Source organism: Labeo rohita, chromosome 14 (genome assembly GCF_022985175.1).
Source record: "Labeo rohita strain BAU-BD-2019 chromosome 14, IGBB_LRoh.1.0, whole genome shotgun sequence".
NCBI classification, from domain to species: Eukaryota; Metazoa; Chordata; class Actinopteri; order Cypriniformes; family Cyprinidae; genus Labeo; species Labeo rohita.
The window spans coordinates 9,033,651-9,058,598 of record NC_066882.1 but is presented as its reverse complement, the minus strand read 5'-3'; the positions used below and the strand labels follow the sequence as shown (position 1 = coordinate 9,058,598).

Genomic DNA, 24,948 nt, shown 5'->3' with positions numbered 1-24,948 from the left:
GCCTGATACTTCAAAGAATCCAGGATGTCCTTCATACAGTCATGTTTTCCACTTCCTGCTAAAGTAAAACAACCCCATAACAGTTTTGCCTTTTTTGCACCAGACATACTGCTGATCCACAGGTCTAAAACGTTCCAGATTGGTTACATCACTCCATAAATCATTCTTCCAGAACTCCGCAGGTCTATCCAGATGAATTTTAGGATGTTCAAGTCTGTCTTTTTGTTCTTCTTGGGCAAGAGTGGTATTCGGCAAGATGCCTCAACATGAAGGCCATACTTGTCTTGTGTTCATCTTATACTCTGCATTGAAATGTTTTTCCTCCTTTTGTTGGGTCATCTTGCAAGTATTTGGCTGTACACTGCAGGTTTTTCTCAGTTACTCTGATCAAACATTTTATGACATTGTGCTTTTTTGTTCAACACCACCAGGTTTTCTGGTACAACACACTTCAAACTAAGGAATAAGGCTGCCAGCTGCGTCTCAAGGAACTTTTAATGTCTTGGAAATCTTAATGTAGCCTTAGACTTTCTAATAAAATAAGACAATTTCTTCTCTATAGTTTTTGTGAGAGCTCTGTTGACTGTGTCATATTAGCGACTCAACTTCAGCACATGCATGGGCTAACTGTGTGTATGTGTCACACCCCAAGCTAATTCTGTTTTTTAATAAAGTTTATAAAGGCTTAATTGCTGTTTTAAGTCACTTATTTTTTTATGGTAGGGAACAAAATTGTCTTAAAACACAATGTTGAACAGGGGTTGAATAATTATGACATAGCTGTGATATTAAAAAATCCTATAACTCAAAAACATTACATTCTATACTGACATTATAACTTTTAATACGTCATTAAACTGTTGTAAATGCAATTTTTATAAAGTCCTGGATCTTCAGAAAAGCTTGTATTTGTAAAGTACCATCGTCTCTGGGGGGTTGAATAATTTTGATTGCAACTGTATGTAGAGCTGTAAAAGCTGCTAATGGTGGATATTTTGATGAATTGAAAATTTATTTTTTTTCTATGTATAAACTGTTTATGTAATAAAATATGTTTTCGTAGTTTGTGTTGTCCCTTATCAGTGCAAAATTATCACAAATTAAAAAGGATTCATGCCAATATTGTCCAAAACCGCACTTTTCTAGGGCATTTCTTAACTTTTGGAGGGCAGTGTACATTAGTGTTTAATGTTTTTTACTATGTTTGCTCTGAAATGTCATCTAAAATCCAGTCAATGTTAAATCAATGTAATATCCTTTCATGCCACAGCTGGATTTCGCATTGCACCAGGTGTTTGGTGACACTCGAACGTCTTTAAATAGAGTTTATAATCATGACCACAAAATAAAATTATCATCCGACTTCAAATACTAATTCAACAATGAACGCCTTGCACACATCATCCATGTTTGTCTTTAACATTTGCCAACCTATTGCATTAGTTTAGCCTGTCAGCAGGATTTAAAACCATTTAATCCTTGGTTCATAGTTCAAGGCTTAAATTCAAACAGCGCAGGGCTGATTTACATCCTGCACAGGTCCCCTGTGTGACAGCACGTGGCCCGCTCGCCCTTCAAACTGCTCAAATGCTGGGATACTCAACAGGGCAAAGCCGCAGATATTGCCTGGGAATCCCACAGGGACTATAACGAATGATTTGGAAGGGGAGTGAAATAAGTGGCTTCAGCATCAACTCTTGAATAACAAAAGGTACCAACACTGTGTAATCCAAAATGGGTTAAAATGCTACAGATCAGAGGAGTGAATATAAAGCCACTGCCTAGAACAATGACGTAATAAAATAAAACAATTTTTTATTCTGTCATCATAGCAACCCTTTCACATTTGATGTACTATCCAAAGACTGAACCTCGCTGGAATTTACTAAAATGCATTAGAAAGTAAAAGGGTTAAACTTCAAAGGCAAAAGCATTCAAATAAACATTCTACAGCTGATGAAAGGCCAAAGATAACAAATGGCATTTTTGGTATACAGGCAATTAAGGCAGGTGTGGATCAGTGTGTTTGTACATATTCATATCCAAGGCACCCAAGAAATACATTCTTAAAAATGTGTCAACAAGCCAAGCTGTGGTTTAAAAAACAGTCCGTACTATCACCCCAACAGCAACTACTTAGTTTTACACTAGTGTAACTATTCTCAGAACATATAACAGTGTAAAAAGTGTCAACAGAGCGGCCATCAACATGAGGATGTGATGCGGTCCGACTTTAGGTAGTGTCAAAATAATTAATATTTATTACCTCACTTGATGTCAATCATAAACCTTTTAAAAGATTATTACTGGTTATATATGGAAAACAAGAACTTCCATACTAAAATACACCCAGGCAAGTGGCATGATTAACTCAAGCTGGTCAAGTGCAGTTTAACAAAGCACTGCACATTTGACAAACACTAAATGCCTACAGTGGATTAAATAATATTAACTTTAGGTCAATAATTGTTAACAGACTTCCTCAGTTTTCACCCTGTTTTCAAGAGAGGCCATGATAATGCTCACGACGTCTCGTCTCCAATAACAGACTTAAAATCTTGTGGTGGACCCAGTAACAGTGACAGAGTTCAGGCCCGTCTTTAAACCAGGCTGCCAGGCCAGGAGACCACGGTTAGTGTGACTTTGTTCTTTTGTAGTTTCAGCATCGGAATCAAGGAAGAGTTATTCATGCCAACCGTGGTGACTCCGTTCACAGCCACAATCTCATCGCCGCACCTGCAGGAGAACATGAAGGAGTCAATAAACAAAGCAACTCACTGCACTCATGAAAACGTTCATAATAGCTTGACAGCTGAAACAAGTAAAGGAATAGTTCATCCAAAAATGGTCATTCATCATCTCAAGTCATTGCAAACCCATAAGACCTTTATTCATCTTCGGAACACAAATTAATTTTTTTTTAATGAAATCTGAGAGCTTTTTGATCCTGCATAGACAGCAACGCAACTACCACATTCAAGGCCATAGCTTCATAAAATTAAAGAAGTCCACTTCCAAAACAAAGATTCACTTATAATGTACTCACCCCCTTGTCATCCAAGATGTTCATGTCTTTTCAGCAAATTTTTATTTTTTTTTTTTTTTTTTTTTTTTTTTACATATAATGGACTGATATGATGCCCCGATTTTAAACTTCCAAAATGCAGTTTAAATGCGGCTTCAAACGATCCCAAATGCGGTTGTAAACGATCCCAGCCGAGGAAGAAGGGTCTTATCTAGCGAAACAATCAGTTATTTTCATTTAAAAAAAAAAAAACATTTTAAATACTTTTTATTCTCAAACGATCGTCTTGCCTTGCTCTCGTTAAACTCGGTGTATTCTGGCTCACGACAGTTAGGGTATGTCGAAAAACTCCAATCATATTTTCTCCCTCAACTTTAAAAATCATTTTAAAATCATCCTACATCGCTGCAGAAGTACTGACCCAGTCTTTGCAAAGTGAACATGCAAAGATCAAACACCCTTAACAAATAAGGTAAAACAGTGATGTTGGATGATTTTGAAGTTGAGGGAGAACATGGGATGGGAGTTTTGACATACCCTAACTGTCATGAACAGGAAAAAACAGTCCAGGCAGAGTAAGACAATGAGCGTTTGACATTAAGAAGTATATATATTGTGTTATTTTTATGAAAATAACCAATTGTTTCGCTAGATGAGACCCTTCTTTCTCGGCTGAGATTGTTTACAACCGCATTTGGGATCGTTTGAAGCCGCATTTAAATTGCATTTTGGAAGTTCAAAATCACGGCACCATATCAGTCCATTATATGAAGAAAAATGCTGAAATGCTTTCCTCAAGAAACATAATTTCTTTATGACTGAAGAAAAAAGCACACGAACATCTTGGATGACAAGGTGGTGAGTACATTATATGTGAATCTTTGTTTTGGAAGTGGACTTCTTCTTTAAGGTTGAACATGGTCACATGGACTATTTTATCAGTGTCCTTACTACATTTCTGGGCCTTGAACATGTCAGTTGTGTTACAGTCTAGGTAGGGTCAGAAAGCTTTCGGATTTCATGAAAAATATCTCAGTTTGCGTCCGAAGATGAACAAAGGTCTTACGGGTTTGGAACGACTTGAGGGTGAGTAAATAACGACAGAATTTTAATTTTTGGGACCCAAAACTTTTGAACTTTTGTAATGTCGTTAAAGAGGTCAGGAGACTTACTTGAGGCGTCCATCAAAGTGAGCTGGTGTTCCAGGCACTATGGTCTTAATGAAGAAGGGCTGCTGGCCACGACTCTCCTCATATCCTCCCACGATACTGAAGCCCCAGCTCTCACTGTTGGTCTTCATCAGCATAATATCACGACACCAGTGGATGCAACTTGGGATTAAAAAGACAGGGTCAAATTATAATTTTTGCTCATGTTTAAAAGTCCACTGAAGTGTTCAGAAACACGCAGCGTTAAGAAACATGCAGTGTTGAAGTAATTTCAACTGAAACAGGAAGACAGGGCCCCCGCTCCCTTTTAAAATAGCCAGTAGCATTTCATTTATATCACAGCTTGGGCCAAAGCCATTGACCTTGTTAAAGCCGCATTTGACTCCATATTACAACCAAAACTAAACTAAGACTGAAGATTTTTCTGGTCGACTAGTAGTCATTCAAAATAAGCATTAGTCAACTATTAGTTGCATGTTTATTAACAAAAAATATAAATTATAATAATGAGCCTTTAATTGCCTACATAGAATAATAAGAGCTCAAGCGCACACAAAATTGCCACAATGCACCAGCAGATATAATTATTATGAATGTGTCTGGGAAAAACAGCAAGGAGACTGGATTAACATTTTTATAATTTATTGATAAACTAGTGCTTTTCGTCTTAAGAGATGAAGTCAGCGACACTGACTCGTCATCACTGTATGGACGTTTCATACGGATTACATTATCTGAGAACATTTGTTTTTTTTTTGTTTGAACTGGTTCATTTGCAAGTAGTCATTTCACTCTCTATAGATATATTTTTCATGTCTGAGTTTCGAAGTTTTGCACTCAAGTTCACAGAGACTGAGGTGGCAGAAAGCGCATCCTGTTCGCTTTAATTATTTTACAAAAGCGCAATGTTTTGTTGTTATTGTGAGTGTACACAAATAAACGTAGAGTCTTTACATATTCAAAAGATGTATTACTCTTATCTGTATGACCAAAAATGCCACTACATACATATTTCAAATGAAAAGCCATATTTGAGGTCAGTGAATGATAGGTGAGCATTTGGATGTCCTGCCCGATGTACTGTATTACAGTATAGACCAGCTGTTAGTGATGTGTCTGTCACGAACTGCGTGAATTTGCAACTAATAAAATCTTGGTCGACCAAGCCACTTCTTGTTGACTAAGGGTGATGCAATCAAAATCGATGATCCATATTGACTAAGTTTTGAATGCTTATATCTTGTAAATGTCAATTTTGTCATTGTTTTGAAATGCATTAGTTTGCAGATAACCTTAAGGCTAACATATTCATACTTAAAGCCAAAAAACTTCACTTTTGATTTCATAGGGTCTTTTTAAAGCCCATATGGCCAGAGGACATCAAATTTGAATATTGTACTCAATCATCAATATCCACGACTTTAAGTCGTACCTGGGCAGGCCCAACCAGCGGGTCCAGAGAGGAGCCCAGTTAATGTCGTCCTCTTTGGGTCCCTCCAGTGTGTCCATGTCTTCTCTAGTGCTGGATTCTCCATCCTGTTCTTCCTCCTCAGCAAATGTTTGGATGACTCGCAGCGTTACTTTGTCCTGAGCGGCCTGAGACTTTAGGATGGTCACTGCCTCATTGTAGGTGAGATGGGTGAGGTCAATATCATTTATACTTAGCAGTACATCACCTATGGCAAAAGCAGTCAAGACATCACAGTTAACACAAGCATTGCACATGACGCTCACAGAGAAGAAGAGTGTTTTATATGGAGGCATGAGGAGAATGACCTGTTTTGACAGTGCCGTCTCTGTGCAGGCAGCCCACCGGTTGCACACTAGTAATATAGACAGGCAAACGGCTACGACAGTCTCTTCCACCCGCGATTGTGATGCCTAGAGAGTGTCGAGGTTCCTTCTTTAGACTCACCGTCTTCTCTTGACTGGAGAAGCCAAGTGGAGGCTCCTAAAGCCAGATAATGCATATTACATAACTTTTACCAACAGCTAAATTAAAAGGATAGTTCACCCAAAAATGAAAATTCTGTCATTAATTACTCACTCTCACGTCATTCAAAACCCGTAAGGCCCTTGTTCATCTTCGGAACATAAATTAAGATATTTTTGATGAAATCCAAGAGCTTTCTGACCCTGCACAGACAGCTATGCAATTGACACATTCAAGGCCCAGAAAGGTAGTAAGGACATGGTTAAAATAGTCCATGTGACATCAGTGGTTCTAACTTTATTTTATGAAGCTACGAGAATACTTTGTGCACAAAGAAAACAAAAATAATGACTTTATTACCAATTCTAAGGTTGTACCACTAATGGACTATTTTATCAATGTTCTTACTACCTCTCTGGGGCTTGAACGTGTCATGTGTGTTGCAGTCTTTGCAGGGTCAGAAAGCTTTTCGGAAGGTCTTACTTTTTATCTTCACAAAGACAAAAATGTTAAATAACTTGTTCAAACTGTAATTTATTCCTGTGATGGCAAAGCTGAATTTTCAGTAGCCGTTGCTTTTCACATGATCCATCAGAAATCATTCTAATATGCTGATCTGAGGTAAGACTGTACATCAACTACGCGAAAACTTACTGCAGATCCAATTTAACTGCATGCAAGCATGCTTACTTGGGGGATGGGTGAAAAGTGAAAGTTTAAGACATGTGCCTGACTCCTGCGGTGGAAACATTTGTAAAAACAAACATCCCAGATCCTGCTGCGAAGCAGAGAGATGCGTTAACATGAGCGGCTCTGACGCGCTGCCATCGTAACTCATCGATTGTGGCAAAACGCTCTCCTTCAGCCATCTTCTCCCAGTCTTACTGGAGTCTCCAGACCTCCAGAGGGGGAGGGGCGGCCTCTTCCTACCCAGCAGGGTGGCCCTTCCTCCCAGCATGAGCTCAAGCTTCATCTCCACAGGTGAAAGCTAACTGTCACCAGCTTTGATCCCCAGCTACAAACAAACACACTGGCTGCAGCAGCTCAGAGAGCAGCACCCCGGCCTTTTGATCAGGGACAAGTCCCAGAGAGAGAGGGGGGCATCTGCTTTCATCTCCCACTACCCAGCCTGTGTTTGCTGCCTCTGCCTTCAGCTGGTGAGGAAGTGTCACAAAAGCAGGGTGTGACTGGTCTCTGGGTGAAAAGTCACCTCGCGCGCACACATGTGCAGGCAGCACTACCTATGAAACATTCAACAAACCTTTTGCCAATTAATCGAACTGTAACTACGAAACGCCTTCATTTCACTTTTTGATCTAGTATTGTATAACTACCTTATAATACAACAAATTACCTCATGATACACAAAACACTACAATCCCTGTCAATTTAATACATTGCAATGAATGAAGATCTAATTCACGACTGAAACTGAAATGTATGAGACATTCATTTAGTCTTGCTGAGTCAGTATTAGTCTTAATCTCAACAGCATAATAGAATGGTTTCTGAAAGATCATGTGAAACTGAAGACTGGAAAAAATGGAAAATTCAGTTTTGCAATCACAGGAATAATTACATTTTTACAGTGTTACTGTTTTTACTGCCTTTTTGATTGAATAAATGGAGCATTAGTGAGCGTAACACTTTTTTTTTAAATCATTAAAAAAACCTCATATATATGGGATTGGGAGTAAGTGAAACTTACCAAAACTTAAACTTTCACCACCTAATTTAGGCCATAGCTCAGACTATTGGTGACCCTGGACCACTAAACCAGTCATAAGGGTCAGTTTTATGAAATAATATGAGATTTATACATTTATACAAGTCTAAGCTTTCCATTGATGTATGGTTTGTTAGGATAGGACAATATTTGGCCGAGATACAACTATTTGAAAATCTGTAATCTGAGGGTGCAAAAAAAAAAAAAAAAATTATTGAGAAAATCAACTTTAAAGTTGTCCATATGAAGTTCTTAGCAATGCATATTACTAATCGGAAATTAGGTTGATATATTTACTTAATATCCTAATGATTTTTGGCATAAAAGAAAAACTGATAATTTTGACCCATACAATGTATTGTTGGCTATTGCTACAAATATACCCATGCTACTTGCAACTGGTTTTCTGGTCCAGGGTCACATTTGTGTCTTTCTAACTTGTCAAGATTGTGGCTTATGGCTTGCGAAGCAGGCTTTTTACCTTCATGTATTCTGAGCGCCGTATGAAGTACTGCGGTTCCGGGACCCTCCTGGCCCCTCTGCTCTGTCCCTCACCACCCTCCTCGGAGAGATCAGGAAGTCTCATCACTACGAAGTTCACACGCATTTCACTTGCCTGCCACACACATAACAGAGAGCATAACAATCACTTTCATTTACTATAAAACCTGAAATCCTATATATCAATCTAGTGTTTAAAAGTAACAGATTGCATTATAAGGATAGTTCACCCAAAAATGTAAATTCTTTCATTAATTTCTCACCCTCACGTCGTTCCAAACCTTTGTTCATATTTTGAACACAATATTATATTATATTATAGATATTTTTATGAAATCTGAGAGCTTTCTGACCCTGCATAGACATCAACGCAATTATACGTTCAAGGCCCAGAAATGTAGTAAGGACATCGTTAAAATATTCCACGTGACATGAGTGGTTCAACCTTAACTTTACGAAGCTACGAGAATACTTTATGTGCACAAAAAAAAAAAATAAATAAATAACAAATTTATTTAACAATTTCTTCTCTTCTGTGTAAGTCTGCAATGCACAATCATGACAGTACCTGGTTGAACCACTGATGTCACATGGACTATTTTAACAATGTCCTTACCACCTTTCTGGGTCTTGAACATGTCAGTTGCATTGCTGTCTATGCAGGGTCAGAAAGCTTTTGGATTTCGTCAAAATATCTTATTTGTTTTCCGAAGATGAAAGAAGGTCTTGTGAGTTTGGAACAACATGAGTAATTAAATGACAAGTGATTCTGTCTGTCCTGTGTCTCTGTACCTGTATGATCTGAGCTGCGCTCTCTGGGGTGCCACGTCTCAGGTCGTGTCCATTAATGCCCAGCACTTTATCATTGTTCTTCAGTTTGCCATCTTTGGCGGCCAGTCCCCCAGGTAGCAGGTCCAGGATGAAGACTCCTGGCTCCTCAGACTTACGGATGAGTTTGATGCCTAGCGGCTCAGAACGGTCACGCTTCACCAGGGTGACCTGGATGACGGTGCTGTGGTTCTGGTTGGGATTGGGTGATTGTGACGGGGGAGAAGCTGAGGGTTGAGCAAGAGGTTCGGGCCGGGGCTTGAAGCCCTTCTCCTGCATGACAGTTAGCCTGACGCGGGAACACGACTGCCGAAGCACAGCGATGGCACGGCTGTGGGGGATGGATGCCAAACTGACATCATTCACCTGCAAAGGTAATACTGTTAGTTCGAGGTTGCAATGTCATGAAAGTAGCTACAGTTTTTTCTTCCTTATTGTGTCATTAAAGGATTAGTTCACTTCCAGAGCAAAACATTTACAGATAATGTAATCACCCCCTTGTCATCCAAGATGTTCATGTGTTTCTTACTTCAGTCGTAAACAAATCATGCTTTTTGAGGAAAACATTTCAGATATTTTCTCTATGTAGTGGACTTCTATGGTGTCCCTAAATTTGAACTTCCAAAATGCAGTTTAAATGCAGCGTCAAAGGACTCTAAATGATCCCAAACGAGGAATAAGGTTCTTATCCAGCAAAACGATCTGCTATCTTTTTCTATTATTTAAAAAAAAAAAAAAAAAAACCCTCCAACGCTCGGTTTGTCTAGCTCTGTGTAAACAGTTTTTTCCAGTCATGACGGTTAGGGAACGTGTTTGGCCTTCTTTTCATGTTCACTTGGGTTGGTACTTCTGTAGCGATGTAGGACGATTTTGAAGTTGGTGGAGAAAATGAGATGGGAGTTTTTAGACGTATCCTAACTGTCATGACCGGAAAAAACAGTTCACACAGAGCTAGATGAGACAAGCTTTAGAGGTTGAAAAGTATATAAAAATTCTAATTAAAAAAAAAAAAAAAAAGATTGTTTTGCTAGATAAGACCCTTATTCCTAGTTTGGGATCGTTTAGAGCCCTTTGAAGCTTCATTTAAACTACATTTTGGAAGTTAAAATTTGGGGGCACCATAGAAGTCTATTACATGGAGAGAAATCCTGAAATATTTTCCTCAAAAAACATAATTTCTTTACGACTGAAGAAAGAAAGACATGAACATCTTGGATGATAAGGGGGTGAGTACGTTATCTGTAAATTTTTGCTCTGGAAGTGAACTAATCCTTTCAGTGAAACAGATAATGTAAGGCAGGTTCTGTCCATTGTTTACTGACTGGATGGAGGCAGATCTAAATGCAAGCTTGATTGCATGAAAGGGATGAGGTTTAAGTGAATTAAATGAAAAATCTGGTATACATCACCAGAGAAAAGTCTGTAGATCCACTGGAAGATCAAGTTTTGACATTTGGAATTTACACATTGCAAGCTCATTTTTTTTAATGAAACATGCATTGTTTACAATAAGATAATTAAAATGCATTTAGAAAACAGATGCATTTTTTGCCAACTTTACACCAAACCTATTAAAATAATTTGAAGAGTCATTTTGGTTCATTATGCATCATGTTTAAAAAGCTAAAGCACTACTAATATGGCTATTCTTCAAATGTTTTTGAGGAGTTTTAATGTTAAAGTCAATATTTGTACTTATGAAAGCACTGCTTTGATATCAGCTCATGTAGGAATTCAGGTTAATGTCTAACCTCTATTTAAGATCCAACCAGTACACTTTGTTCTCTCTAAAGAACATCATATTAAAAGATCCTAAAATAACTCTGTTATTTATGCTTCTGAACCAAAAAAAACTTTCTGCCTGAAGCTTGGAACAGCCCTTTGTGAAAATCAATGCTCTGTTGAACCAGAAGGGGAAAAGAGAGATCCCATTTCAAGAAATAAGATATTGAAGCCATCCACAGATCTCTTTACAGGCCATGGCTCCCTAAAAAAGTCAAAGAAGCTCCACTTGGGATACAGATCATCCTAGGGCTGACGGTTGGCCTCATTCAGATTTCCATATATATGATCTCAGAGAAGTCAAGCTGCAGGCATTCATTAAAACTCAAGGTTGAATTTGAATGTGAAGCCAGTCGTGCTGGTTCGCTTTACTAAGGCCCTGCATTCCAGGACGGCCAGGAGCAGAAATCCTAGGAGAGCATAGGATTGTGGGAACAAGAGTGTAAATTTGCTTAACTGAACTGAATTGTAATTGAGAAGCATTGCTGTGTAACTAAGCCTTTTAAAGGTGAATTCTGGGGTTTAGTGCTAAGTTAAAATGCTTTACAAATAAACAAATACACTGTGCTTTTGTCAATAGTCATTTGAATGGTGTCACTCGCACAGCATGAAGACTGTACTCATAACAGATTTGATAAATGAGACCAAGTTTACATCTGGAATGAAAATTTTCTGATAATCACCCCATGTCATCCAAGACGTTCATGCCTTTCTTTCTTCAGTCAAAAAAACTAAAGTTTTTGAGGAAAACATTTCAGGATTTTTCTCCATATAGTGGACTTCAATGGTGGCCAATGGACTGAAGATCCAAATTGCAGTTTCAGTGCAGTTCAAAAGGCTCTACATGATCCCAGCCGAGGAATAAGGTTCTTGTCTAGCGAAACAATCTGTCATTTTCAGTGATGGGAATAACCGCATTAAAAATAAACAGCGTTAGTAACAGCATTACTTCTTTTTAGTAACGAGTAATTAAACAAATTACTGTTTCACTTGATGTTTCCCTTGACTTACTGTTGAACTTGATGAATGTTCATGTTTGATTACGGAGGTGATGTGGGCGTTTACCTACATGTCTGCACATCTCGTGGATGTTTAAAATTTGAAAAGCCAGCTCTTGGGCGTGATTACATTAGAGTTTAGATGGGAAGACTGGAGCTTGCACTGGTATCATACACATTACTTCATCAGAGAATATTTGTTTTCGACGTGACTTCATTTAAAAGTAGACATTTCAAGCTTTCTATACATTTCCCATGTCTGAGGCAGATATTCGCTGAGATTCAGGTTGTTTTATTTACATGTTTGTGAAGAGAGGTAACGGAGACTGAGACGGCAGGGAGTGCACCCTGTTTATTTTTTTTATTATTTTACAAAAGCACATTGTTTTGTCGTTATTATGACTATATACAAATAAAAGTAGACCCTTTGCAGTTTCAAATGATACCTTAGTCTTATCTGTACGATCAAAAATGACTCAAAAATTTGTATTTTTACTTCTTTTTCACAGTCATCAAGAAAAAAACAAGACAGACTGGTGCGGTCTTTGACCCCAGAGGGTTTAACAGTGTTGCAGTGGGATGTTTTTCATGTCTGTGGGTTGAAACGACCCCAGTAACGTGATATTTAGCCCCTGGAAGGTTTTCTCACATTGTCCCACGGCTACATTACAATAACATATTTAATAGTGGGGGCATCCAAGTTATTTGACATATTTGAACATTTAAAAAAAGTAACACAATAGTTACTTTCCCTGGTAATTAGTACTTTTATAATGATGTAACTCAGTTACTATTTGTGAGAAGTAACTAGTAACTATAACAAATCAATTTTTAAAAGTAACATGCCCAACACTGGTCATTTAAAAAGAAAAAAAAAAAAAATTATATGCTTCTTAACCACAAATGCTCATCTTGCACTAGCTTGACCTAATGTATTATGTAACAAGTGTTTACAAAGCGAACATGCAAAGAAAATCAAATGCCCTTTACAAAAACGGTAAAACGATGTCGGACAATTTTGAAGTTGGAGGAGAAAATGAGATGGAGTTTTTCGCCCTACCCTACCTTTTTTAACCGAAGTACACAGACCAAGAATTAACCATGTGACTTTTCCAACATGATTACACAATGCATTAAGATGCGGATGTGCATCGCAGAGCTAGTGCAAGATGAGCATTTGTGGTTAAAAAGTATAGAAATTTGTTTCGCTAAAGATTGTTTTCGCTAAAGATTGTTTCGCTAGATAAGACCACAAAGAACAGCAATGTTAATGTTAGCTAGAACTAATGAATGCCCCTTTAATGTCTATTTGAAATCAGTCTTAATGAAATCTAAATTTAACATAAGAATGACTCCCTTCTCCATCTTCTATTCTGGAACTATACATATACAGCTACATATGACCAGTTAGAACTTGTGACATGTGGGTCAGTTCTATAGGACATGTGCTGAACTACACCTATTTTGATACCCTGACCCTGACTTGATGTCCTCTGACAGATTTTGTCTACTCGACTGAAAACAGTTACATTTTTGCATGGTCCATAACGTGCCAACCAGTGGAAATTTCCCGACATTCAGGAAAGCATGGTGACCTTTATCTATGTATGTGACGGCAATGTAAACACAACGACGCCGGGGTGTGTACACTGACAACATGAGAACTGCATAGAAAGACAGATTCTAGGAGATAAAACCGGTGGAAAACATCTAAAAGGTTTAAATCCATAGCGATTGATAATATAAACCAAACACAATGGCATGGCGAGCCGAGATATGCCTCACCTCTAGAATATGATCTCCAGGTGCCAGCTTGCCATCCTGGGCAGCCAGTGAATCACGCACAATCTCCTGAATGACGATGTTGCCTAAGGGCGTGTCCTTCCCTCCTACTATACGCAATCCCAGATCCTCATCTGGATCCTCTCGGAACAGCTCCACCACAGTTGCCTCTGCCACAAGACTGGACCTCAGGGGGGTGTCTGAGAAATCAAACAAACGCTTAAAAATTCAACATATGGCAATAACACAAGCTCAGTTTGTGGCTGCTTTGGATGAGTCACTTATTTCAGAAAGCACACAAATGTATGATGTAATAATCCCATGAGGTATTCAGAGAGTTGCTAGGTGACTTTATGACTAACAGCATTTCCAATAATCCAGATGGCAGGTCCAAACACCCCCTAGGTGTTTTTGAGCTTTAATCAGAAAAACATTGATGTGAATCTCCATGAGTGTACATGTTTTCAGACAGTGACGACTGTCGGGTTTAATGCTATTATTTATTTCGGTGCAATATTAAAAACACCCTGACACTCCTCAGACATCTACTCACAAGATAAAGCGGCCACATGAAAGATTCCCTCTGTTTTGGTTTACCCAAAAAGTAAACACAGCTGCAAAAAATGCCTGTGCTACAACTCTTCTCACCTTAACTCCTGGGCTACCACAAATCAAAAACATGTTACAACCGTAATTCAAAAAAAAAAAAAAAAAGAAAAAACAAGAATGTGCTTTATTACTTTCTAAACATACACTTCCAGGCATGTTTTTAAGAAGCTCACTGAGCTTACATTTATTTGATCCAAAGTACAGCAAAAACAGTAAAATTGTAAATATTTTTACTATTTAAAATAACTGTTTTCTATTTGAATATATTTTAAAATGTAATTTATTCCTGTGATTTCAAAGCTGGATTTTCAGCATCACAGATCATTCTAATATTCTGATTTATTATTATTATGCTGAAAACAGCTGGGTAAATTTTTTCAGGTCTCTTTGATGAATATAAAGTTCAGAAGAACATAATTTATCTGAAATAGAAATATTTTGTAAAATTATAAATTTCTTTATCATTATTTTTTTTTTTTTTACACAAATATATAAGGTACAGAGATATTGATACTGAATTTTTAGCCATTACCAATAACCCAATAATTATTTGCATGCTATAGCCAATTACCAACATTGAAATTACTATTTTATCTAGTTTAATTAAAAAATAAAACAACAAATGATAAAATCACTACATAAAATGCTACATAAAATGAAAAAAATATTTATTGTGTTTTTGTGTGTTAGCTACAAAATGTTAAAGATTAAGTCTAATTGAATGTTGATGACAGTAAAGCTAATCTAGGGAGGGGAAATATGCATGAATAATTAAATATCCAATACTGCCCAATATTAACAATATTATAAGAAATACTAGTCACATAATTTTTTGTAATATTGGTACCAAAATGGTTATGCCCTGATTTTAATTACATTTGGAGTATCAAAAATACTAAGACATGGATCAGCTAATGCTCATAGTGTTATTAATATTTAATAGACAGGGTACAAGAAAACAGAAAGTGCTGCTATACCATCTTCCCCCTCTTCATAGGCCGGATTGATGAGTCCAGGTTCTGAGGGTCCACTGAGTTGGCCTGTGCGTGTGATCGGGGTAGATTTGGCATCAGCTAAATCTCCATCTGATTTGCTTCCCTTCAACTCGTTCCAGGAGGGTCTCTTTTTTCTCTCCGCCTCTTCCCTGAGTCGTTTGAATGCAGGACATCTGGGAAAGAGAGAATTGGAGCACACTGAGTCAGAGAGAACTTTTGCATCATTACTCAGTGATCTGCTGTTAATTAACCTACAACACATTCATTACCCGATGGCAGCAGCAGTAACTAAAAATATCCTAAACATGCACCAATGCTGACTACTGCTCTGGATCTCCCATATTCAGGAGTCAGCAGAAAACAGCAGCGGAAAACGAATCAATGCTTAATCGGTTCTTGCAAAGCTACATAGCATTTATCTATTAAAGATGAACATGCTCAGGGAGTGTGAATTCTCAGTACGGAAACAAGAGGAGCTATGCAGATGAAGACGCAAACAGGCTTTTCTGCTGCATTGCAGAGATGGAGATGGTACAGGTCGAAAAAAAAAAAAAAAAAAAAAAAAAAAAAAGAGCAGAATCAGGTCTAGTCTGGGTTTCACCATGTCAACACCTCCCGCCCATCCCACAGCTGCTCTCTCTGTGTTTACACTGGGCTGTTCCTGACCACGTGAACTATCAGTCAAACAACCTTTAGACCATGCTTTTACATCACAGTAGATAAGAATATGATAAAACGCCAGGAAGAAAACCCATGAAAGGGAGATGACCGCTGAGGCACAGGGTCATTCTATGCAGTGTTCCATTAGCTCAAACAGTAAACACCAAATTCATTGAGTTTTATTCCCAGGGGCTTTTTCTTTTTTTTGCATACCAAATCACCTATATCATAAACTATGGCTTTGCATTTAGTGGATCAAACATTTAGTGAATTCTATATTTTATATATAGTCTTACTGAACTGTAGAAACTATAAGATTGTGCAGTTAAACAACTGACTCTTCGCAAACAGCTTGACTGACAGGCGATCTGACCAATCATAACGCAGAATCCGCCACACAAATCAGTCAGGAGCAGATTAACTTCGAATGGACTTAAACGTGAAAAATTGTGTTTTGACGTCTTTCTGCTTTTTGTCTTTTTTCATGCTTTAAGTAAAGAATAAAAGACGGTTCACGTGTCATTGACCAACGATCTCTTGTGACACATTAAAGAGCCACAAAATGGTATTTATTGTTGGAATTTCTTAGAAAATGACAACATTTTAAAGCTGAGATCTTGTTTCAGAACAAAAGTAACCTGCTCTGTCTTGTCTGTCGGTGTTGTCAGTTTCATCTTCGTTCTCTGATATATTTTAGAACATCATATGTAGTGTGAGAGTGGCATTGTCTGTTGGACATAGCAACAATAACTAAGGAGGGTGGGTTTTTGAGAAGGGTCAATTGTGAGCATAGCTGAGCTCTTAAAGTGACAGTTCACCCAAAAATGAAAATTCTGTGATTAATCACTCACCTTCATGTCGTTCCAAACCCGTAAGACCTTAGTTCATCTTCAGAACACAAATTAAGATATTTTTGATGAAATCCAAGAGCTTTCTGACCCTGCATAGACAGCAACGCAACTACCACGTTCAAGGCCCAGAAAGGAGGTAAAGACATCATTAAAATAGTTCATGTATGTCGGTGACAATAGCCTTGTGGATAGCACGCTGACATACAGCACCTTTGCACTATGGATGTCAAATCCCCCTCTCTCTCACACTTCGCTTCCTGTCAACTCTGATCTGTCCTATCTAATAAAGGCGAAAAAAAAAAGTCCATGTGACATCAGTAGTTCAACCATAATTTTATAAAGCTAGCTACAAGAATACTTTTTGTGCGCAAAGGAAACAAAAATAACAACTTTAATCAACAATTTAGTCTCTTCCATGTCAGTCTTCGACGCACGTTTACGACAGTACCATGACGCATGTGTGGAGATTTCTCTGGTTTGTGAACGCACTTGGCAATGAAGAGAAGAAATTGATGAATAAAGTCATTATTTTTGTTTTCTTCGCTTACAAAAAGTATTCTTGTAGCTTCAAAATATTACGGTTGAACCACTGATGTCACATGGACTATTTTAACGATGTCCTTACTACCTTTCTGGGCCTTGAATGTGGTAGTTGCGTTGCTGTCTATGCAGGGTCAGAAAGCTATGGGATTTCATCAAAAATATCTTAATTTGTGTTCTAAAAATGAACAAAAGTGTTTTGGCTGAGCGATTATTCAAATTTTATTGATTAATTCAAACTGAATGTTTTGCTGCGTTTTTGTTTTTTAGAAATCAAGGAATCGATTTTGAATAGAAATATTACCAAACGTTAGAATCAGACGGTTTGACAATATGCCAATGAAAATGGTAAAGAGAAAAAAATTATCCAACTGCATATTGGTGCAAGTGATTAACCTCTTACGCATGACGCGCTCATATCGCTAGGCACCATTTACACAGAATGCGCTTTTGTGTTGACAAAGATGTGACACGGGACGTGAGTGCAACCGTCAAACGTGTTCATGTTTACATAGAAAAAAACAATGGAAAACCAGTGCAATTAAAAAAAAAAAACGGTCAAGAACTACTACTGTATTTCTGATATTTCATGTTTGCATCATGATGTCAGGCTGAAAGCTGCTGTTCATTGTTTTTACAGAACATTTATAGTTAACTAGATGAGTAAAGTTTGAAAACAAACTTTAAGTTGACTTGAGAAAGCCTAGCCTGAAATTTTGAAGCAGTTGTAAAAGTATGAAAGATGATGTTGCTGACATGATTTAGCACATTGCTTACATGATTTAACCTCTTGTTAGCATGTTTTAAAATGATTAGCTTGTTACTTGCATTTTTATAGGCTGATTACAATGTTGTTAGCATGATTAGCATGTTACTAGAATGTTGTTAACATGATTCACAAGTTACTAGCATGGTTGTAGCATGAATAACAAGCTACTAGCATGTTGTTAGCATGATTAGCAAGTTACTAGCATGTTAAAAAAAAACTTAAAAAAAAAACTACTACTGTATGTCTGATATTTCATGTTTGCATCAGGATGACAGGCAGAAGGCTGCTATTCATTGTTTTTACAGAAAATGTATAGTTAATAATAGTCTACTGGTGTTATACCTTCAGTCATTTTGAATTTAAATTACCTTGACTTTTGAGATTTAAAGCATTTTCCTCATATTATTTCTTCACAAACGTATAAGACAAGTTTGTAGAAAATGTAGTTGCAGTTCATGCATCTTTTCTGATATTTAACAAATGATTTATTTAACATTTACATCATGTTGACAACTTAATGTGTGGTGCACTTGGAATATAATTTTCTTTAACCAGATGGTTAATAAAGAAAAAGTTACATGAATCATGTTGTAGTGTATTTTGACTAGTTAAAAATCGAGAATCGGTCAAACGTTCTGAGAAAGTGGAGATTTTAATTTTTTGCCATATCGCCCAGCCCTAAGTGTTTGTAATAACATTAGGGTGAGCAATTAAGGCCAGAATTTTCATTTGGGTAAACTATCTTTTAATACTGCTTAAACCCTGTAACTAAACAGGCAAATGAAACATGTCAACTCCCATGTGTTCCTGGCATAGTTGACGAGGCTGAACTACCTGAACACATTCTGTAGTAATCACTCATGTGATTCCAAATTAACTCCATTATGTAAAAGAGAGTCACCCAGTTCTTTCAGTAGTCGGTCATACGGTGCACTCACGTCTATTCTTTAATCCTTCTCAGCTCGCTCAAATCTCTGTTCACATGAAACCTGGATAAGTGGAATTCCACAAATTTTTGAGCAGCTCTCTTAATGGCTCCAATAATACAACATGTGCACGTTTATCCACCGAATGATCCACATAACTGATTTAGTTTCATTTCTACAGAAGGATATCTGCCTAATCTAGGTCTACATGTCTTTGACTTTGCGCTTCAGTATGTTGCCTTAGTGATATGTAAACACTTCCTTTATGGCACGCACTAACCTGTTGTGAAGATGGGGCTGCAGCTCACAGCGTTGCATGCTTTGCTGGCACTCGCCGCGGAACGGGCACAGGACGACCAGCTTGTCCAGCAGGTTGCGCACCAGAAGGCTGGAGGAACGGCAATTCTGGAGCTGAAGCCTCTGGCGGTCAACGGGACAGAAGTCTTGGTCGTGCAGGAAGTTGCTGAGGCAGTGGAAGCAGTACGTGTGGCCACACGGCGTGTCCATAGGCTGCAAAAGAGGCTGCAAGCAGATGTGGCATACCAGCTCGTCATCCACCTCGTCCTGATATTCAAACAGGTGACTGTCCCGGCCATCATGACACTGTCCGCATTCCTTACACACCCGCGCCCACGTAACGCCACCCGCCGGCGGAGACGTCATAGCCTGAAGAAGTTAAACTGAACGTCTGCAGGGCTGGAGAGCTTGTGCTGCTTTCTCAGCTTGCAAACTTTACATCAGCTTCATCAGATGAGAAGCAATCAAATATTTCCAATCCAGAAAGAGAGCAAATTGCCAGCCGCTTCATCTACACCCAGGTTTCTGTTGGAAAAAAGAACAAAGAAAAACTGAAGCTCACGTCAAGCATTCTTTTTTCGGCTCATGCCGACTGGACAGGAAATGACATGGATCCACTTAACCACAACAATATGGGAAGAGGGCTGCAGCTGTATCCTTTCCACAAGTTTCCTTCCTCAACAGCAATCTGAGTTTGGCTAACTCTCACTGTTTAAGTCATTAAAACGGTTAAGCTCTGTGAAATGACAGGAGGGCAGCAGTCAAAACTCACCTACTAGGACTAACAAAGAATCTGCTTGGAAAAAAGAGCAAGAACTCAAATGAATAATGTAGAAATTACAGTCTTGTTGTTAATGACTTCATGCCCGATCAGTAATGGGCCACTTCCCTCTGTGAGCCACATAATCTCCGCTAAATCCATCTACAATGAAACCTTGTGTATCATACACTTATATACACTACATTCAAGATGTCATGTGTTGTGACTCCCTGAAAACTTATAGATATATTTATATAATTTAATAATTCAACCTTGAATAATATATTTTACTTTTATATATTTAAAAAAAGTGTAGTCACATGTATTCAAAGAAATTACTTTTCAGCGGGTTACAAAACATGACATTTTAAAACTGCAATAAAATATTGAAAAAACATTTCAGAACTAATATAAATTGAATGCATGTATTTATAAATTAGATTTATTTATTATAGGTACTTATATGTCTGTGACCCTCATAATAATGCTATAAAAATTCTTTAGAATACTCCAAATATGATAACACTACACCAAAATTACCATTCAGTACAAACAATTACTAACGCAATGCAATGACACAACTACCAACCGGCACTTCAAAACATTAGCAAAACAAACACTGAGTCCGCCATGAATGCGAGGTAGTAAATCTTAATCATTATTCCAACCCACCTCAGATGCTGGCAGTGCAGGCAGACTCCCAGCAGCCACTGCATGAAAACAAGAAACTCAAGCCCAACAGCTGCGCTGGCCGCCTGCAGCCTGACTGAAACCAGAGCCCGTCATCTCAACTAGGGACAGAGTGTATTTGTGCGTGAGTGTGTGTATGCAAGGACATGCAGTTAAAGGGGCGCTCAACAGACTGTGGAGAGAAACGCGTTCAGAGTCCGGCTGTGTCGACCCAGGAGGAGGGGTTGAGAGCGTGTTGTGTGTGTGTGATGGAGGACGAGGGGGAGTGTAGACTGCTGATGTGGTACTAGTGCAGGCAGAGCATTCTAAGAACTAAGCTCAACCTCTGGCCAACTACACAGTGAGTTATGCGTGTGTGTTTGTGTGTTGTCCGAGGTCGAGCAGGGCATATTTCTCTCGCTCACTGACCTTCTTCATATTCTACAGATGAGAACCCATTGAGACCAATAATTAACACAAAATCAGTGACTCACAACCCAAAAAATGATTAACACTACGTTTACAATTTACCACTGTACAGCAAAATTAAATATGTAACAGATATTATATATCTGGGGTTTTAATTTTTTTCGATTTCATGTATAAATACCCAGTTTATATTGGGAAAATCTATTATTATAAATGTCTAAAATTTTGGAAAACATTTAATGTTCTATTAAACTTTTGTCCTACCGATTAAAAAAAATATATATTTATTTTTGTTTAATGTCATTTATTTTATTGTTATTTTTGTTATTTACATCTAAATTTTCTACACTGTTTTAATGTAAACATTTACATGGACCCTCAAAACTTTTCCAAAGTACAGCAACAACAGTAAAAAAAATTGAAATATTTTTACTATTTAAAACAAATGTTTTCTATTTGAATATATCTTAAAATATAATTTATTCCTGTGACCAAAGCTAAATTTTCAGCATCACTACTCCAGTCACATGATCCTTCAGAAATAATTCTAATACGCTGATTTGCTGTTAAACAATTATTATTATTACCAATATTTAAAACAGTTCTTTCATGAATAGAAAAATCAGCATTTATCTGAAATAAAAAGCTTTTGTAACATTACACACTATACCATTCAAAAGCTGGGAGCTGTTATTTATTTTTTATTTTTTGGGGAAAAAAAACTACAAAAATGAATGTAGTTTTATGTAGCTTATGTATGGATGCTTTAAATTGATCAAAAGTGACGATAGCGACATTTATAATGTTAGAAAAGATTTATATATAAATGCCGTTCTTCTGAACTTTCTATTTATTAAAGTAACCTGAAAAAATTCTACTATACATCTACTATATACTATATCTATAAATTATTTTTTGAGCAGCAAATCAGAATGCTAAAATGATTTCTGAAGGATCATGTGACTGGAGTAATGGTGTTAAAAATTCAGCTTTGAAAACACAGGAATAAGTTACATTTTAAAATACATTCAATAACAGTAATAAATAACCAATAATAAACAGTTATTTAAATAGTAAAAATATTTCAAAATTGTACTGTTTTGGATTTTACTTTGCTTTACTTTACATTGGACCAAACAAATGCAGGCTTGTTGAAGATTTATGTACTAAATATTGATATTTAATTACGCTACTTTTACATTTAGGTTACCTTTTCCATCATCTAACACTCAAAGTTAAACTTTAAAAACACTTTATAATTTAATAAATTAACTTAATAATAACTTAGCTCACTATTAAACGTAATCTTTAGCAAATATCAAAATATACCATTTCATGCTCTGATGCATAAATTCACTTACAGTACTTAAAATGCCTGATTTTATTTTTAATACTGTTTTGGAGACTGTTTAATTACTGTTTGGAATTTTAATATTGGTCATAATGCGAAAACAACCTACCAGAATGTTTATGTCGGTGCAGCCCATGCATGTTTAATACTCCACACTGATTGATGCCACAATTCTAGGATGGGCTAGGCCACAGCTATGGTAAGCTGAACGGTACCAAATGAATATATAACAATATTCTCATCATAAGATATGGTTTGAGACCCTGCAATGAAAGTAAACATAGTAAAACTGCCTTACTAAACACCACGAATTAATAGCAGCCTTGATAAACATTCTAAACCCCTGAACCTTATGGCTCACTGATGTGTTTTGCTAGAATTACTTCGCCACTTGTCCACTGAAGCTGTGACCCTGGCTAAGATAGATGGACTCACCCTATAGCCTCATGGGAGTATCTTGCACTCTAGAGACAAGCAGCTTGTCAATCTCTCCAGTCCTGTTTGTAAACCTCTCAAGGTTAAAAAACCTAACAAATCTCCCTGTGTACACAATGTGTCACTTACCTGTTTGTGCACTAAACTGTCACTAAACGTGGACTGTTTCAAAGTCCATATAGTGTTTCCAGATGTTAGGGTGCTGATGTCATAAATTAGCACTATTCCTGTGCTGTCCACCGCCTACAGAACAAATGGTAAATCAAAGAAAACGTGAACACCCAGTCTGAAACGCTCTCACCTACCCAACTCGAGCAGGGGCAATGAATCATTCCCTCAGACACACCCTTTATAGAATGAATACACGGGCCCGACACAATGACTCGGTTTGGAAAATATGAAAATATACAGTCAACTGGAGTTTTTCTTTACTGCCCTCCAAGTCAACAGGAACAAGCAAGAAGGCTGAAACATCGTCTATTCTAACCACCGCTTCTAATCAACATTTCAGGTCTTAAAGAGGCAGTTCACCCCAAAAAATGAAAACCATTTCATCATTAACTCCCCCTCATGTCATTCCAAACCTTTCTTTTTTTAAGTGGAACATAAAAGGAATAAGACGACATAATGATAGGGAATGACAGCTTCAGTCACCACTCACTTTCAATGCATCTACATGCTGTCAGCATCTTGTTTTGAGTTCAACGCAAGAAGAAAGTCATATTGCACAAGACCAAAATAACACTAAAAGTAAATGACGACAGAATTTGAATATCTGGTTAATTCCTCCATTTAATGTTAGAACTGGTGCGAACAACCAAACGAACAACACGCTTTCTATTCTCTGTTTAAAAAATACACACCTAAGCAAACAACCAGAAGAATAGGACAAAGAAAGCACAACATGCATCATATTTGCTTACTTTTGTAAGTCTGTTGCAGTTGTTTATTCTGAAAGGAGACTCCACCTTCTGAAAGAGGGTAACTTTATCCTTTCTATGGAGTCATATGCTAACATTAACAGCATGCTTTAAAACATACATTATGTTTTAGTCTAACACATCACATGTCATCTGACATTAAATGATATTTGACTATTCAAACCTCACAGATCGGTCTGACCTACACGTTGCAGGTAGATGTGACACACGAGAAACAAGAAGCCATAAATCATTCATCAATCAGCTGACAAGAGATTCAGATGGTAACCTGGACAACCGAGTGCCCTTGAAATACATGTTGGATAAAGAAGCTTCTCTGTGTAACTTAGCCTAGTTATCTTTACCTACCCAATCTGCTAAAAACACCTACATTGTGTTCGAGGTGACCTGTTATGAAAGAAGCGGTGAAAAGCTCGCTTTACTGTCCTTTTAACCTTCATTCAGTGATAGAAAGGCAACAACAGTATCTTACAGATGAAGTTAAAGCAATATTATGAGATTAAGAGACGCGTTGGATATTTTCGCGCTCAAGACCGAAACTAGTCTTACCTGTGCGGATTTTCCGGAAGTCATAAAACAAAGACGCGGTCGAAACATAAAATATTAACCGTTTTCACTTCGTCTAAACTCCAAAATATGAGTATCTCATCATTTCCTTTCCCATTTTTTGATAAGTGGACGACACGTCAGGTATTATTAAACCGTAGGCGACGCAACCAGCACGAGTTTCAGGCAAACAAGTCGGATCTGACGCTTTCACAGGAAGTTTGCGCAGGTAGAGAGTGTTCACCTTTGGACTCGGTGCGTGGCGGGCAGGTGCAGAGATGTGTAACGGGAAAAATAGTAATTTTTTGATGAAAATCTGATATCGGGATCAGTTTGTTTATAAACAACATTGTTTATACATGAATGCACAAGTAAAGAACTTTTTAGTTTATACGAATGACTAAGCGTGTTGTCACACCGTATGTG

The 24,948-nt window shown here is 37.6% G+C and overlaps 1 protein-coding gene across 2 annotated transcripts; it reads right to left on the bottom strand.

Moving 5' to 3' along the window:
• Positions 1–1,795: 1,795 nt before the first annotated feature.
• On the bottom strand, positions 1,796–24,745 carry lnx2b (ligand of numb-protein X 2b). Of its 2 annotated transcripts, none has more exons than XM_051127651.1 (10): positions 24,526–24,745; positions 19,375–19,916; positions 15,331–15,521; positions 13,748–13,944; positions 9,147–9,548; positions 8,335–8,469; positions 5,971–6,145; positions 5,627–5,870; positions 4,198–4,356; positions 1,796–2,736 (listed from the first exon to the last, which is right to left on the bottom strand). In XM_051127651.1, the coding sequence occupies exons 2-10, from the start codon at positions 19,755–19,757 to the stop codon at positions 2,601–2,603; spliced, it is 2,022 nt and encodes a 673-aa protein (XP_050983608.1). In that variant the 5' UTR covers positions 19,758–19,916; positions 24,526–24,745; the 3' UTR covers positions 1,796–2,600. The 2 variants fall into 2 exon arrangements, with proteins under 2 accessions (XP_050983608.1, XP_050983609.1); XM_051127652.1 differs by lacking the exon at positions 24,526–24,745 and adding an exon at positions 20,824–20,948.
• Positions 24,746–24,948: the final 203 nt, after the last annotated feature.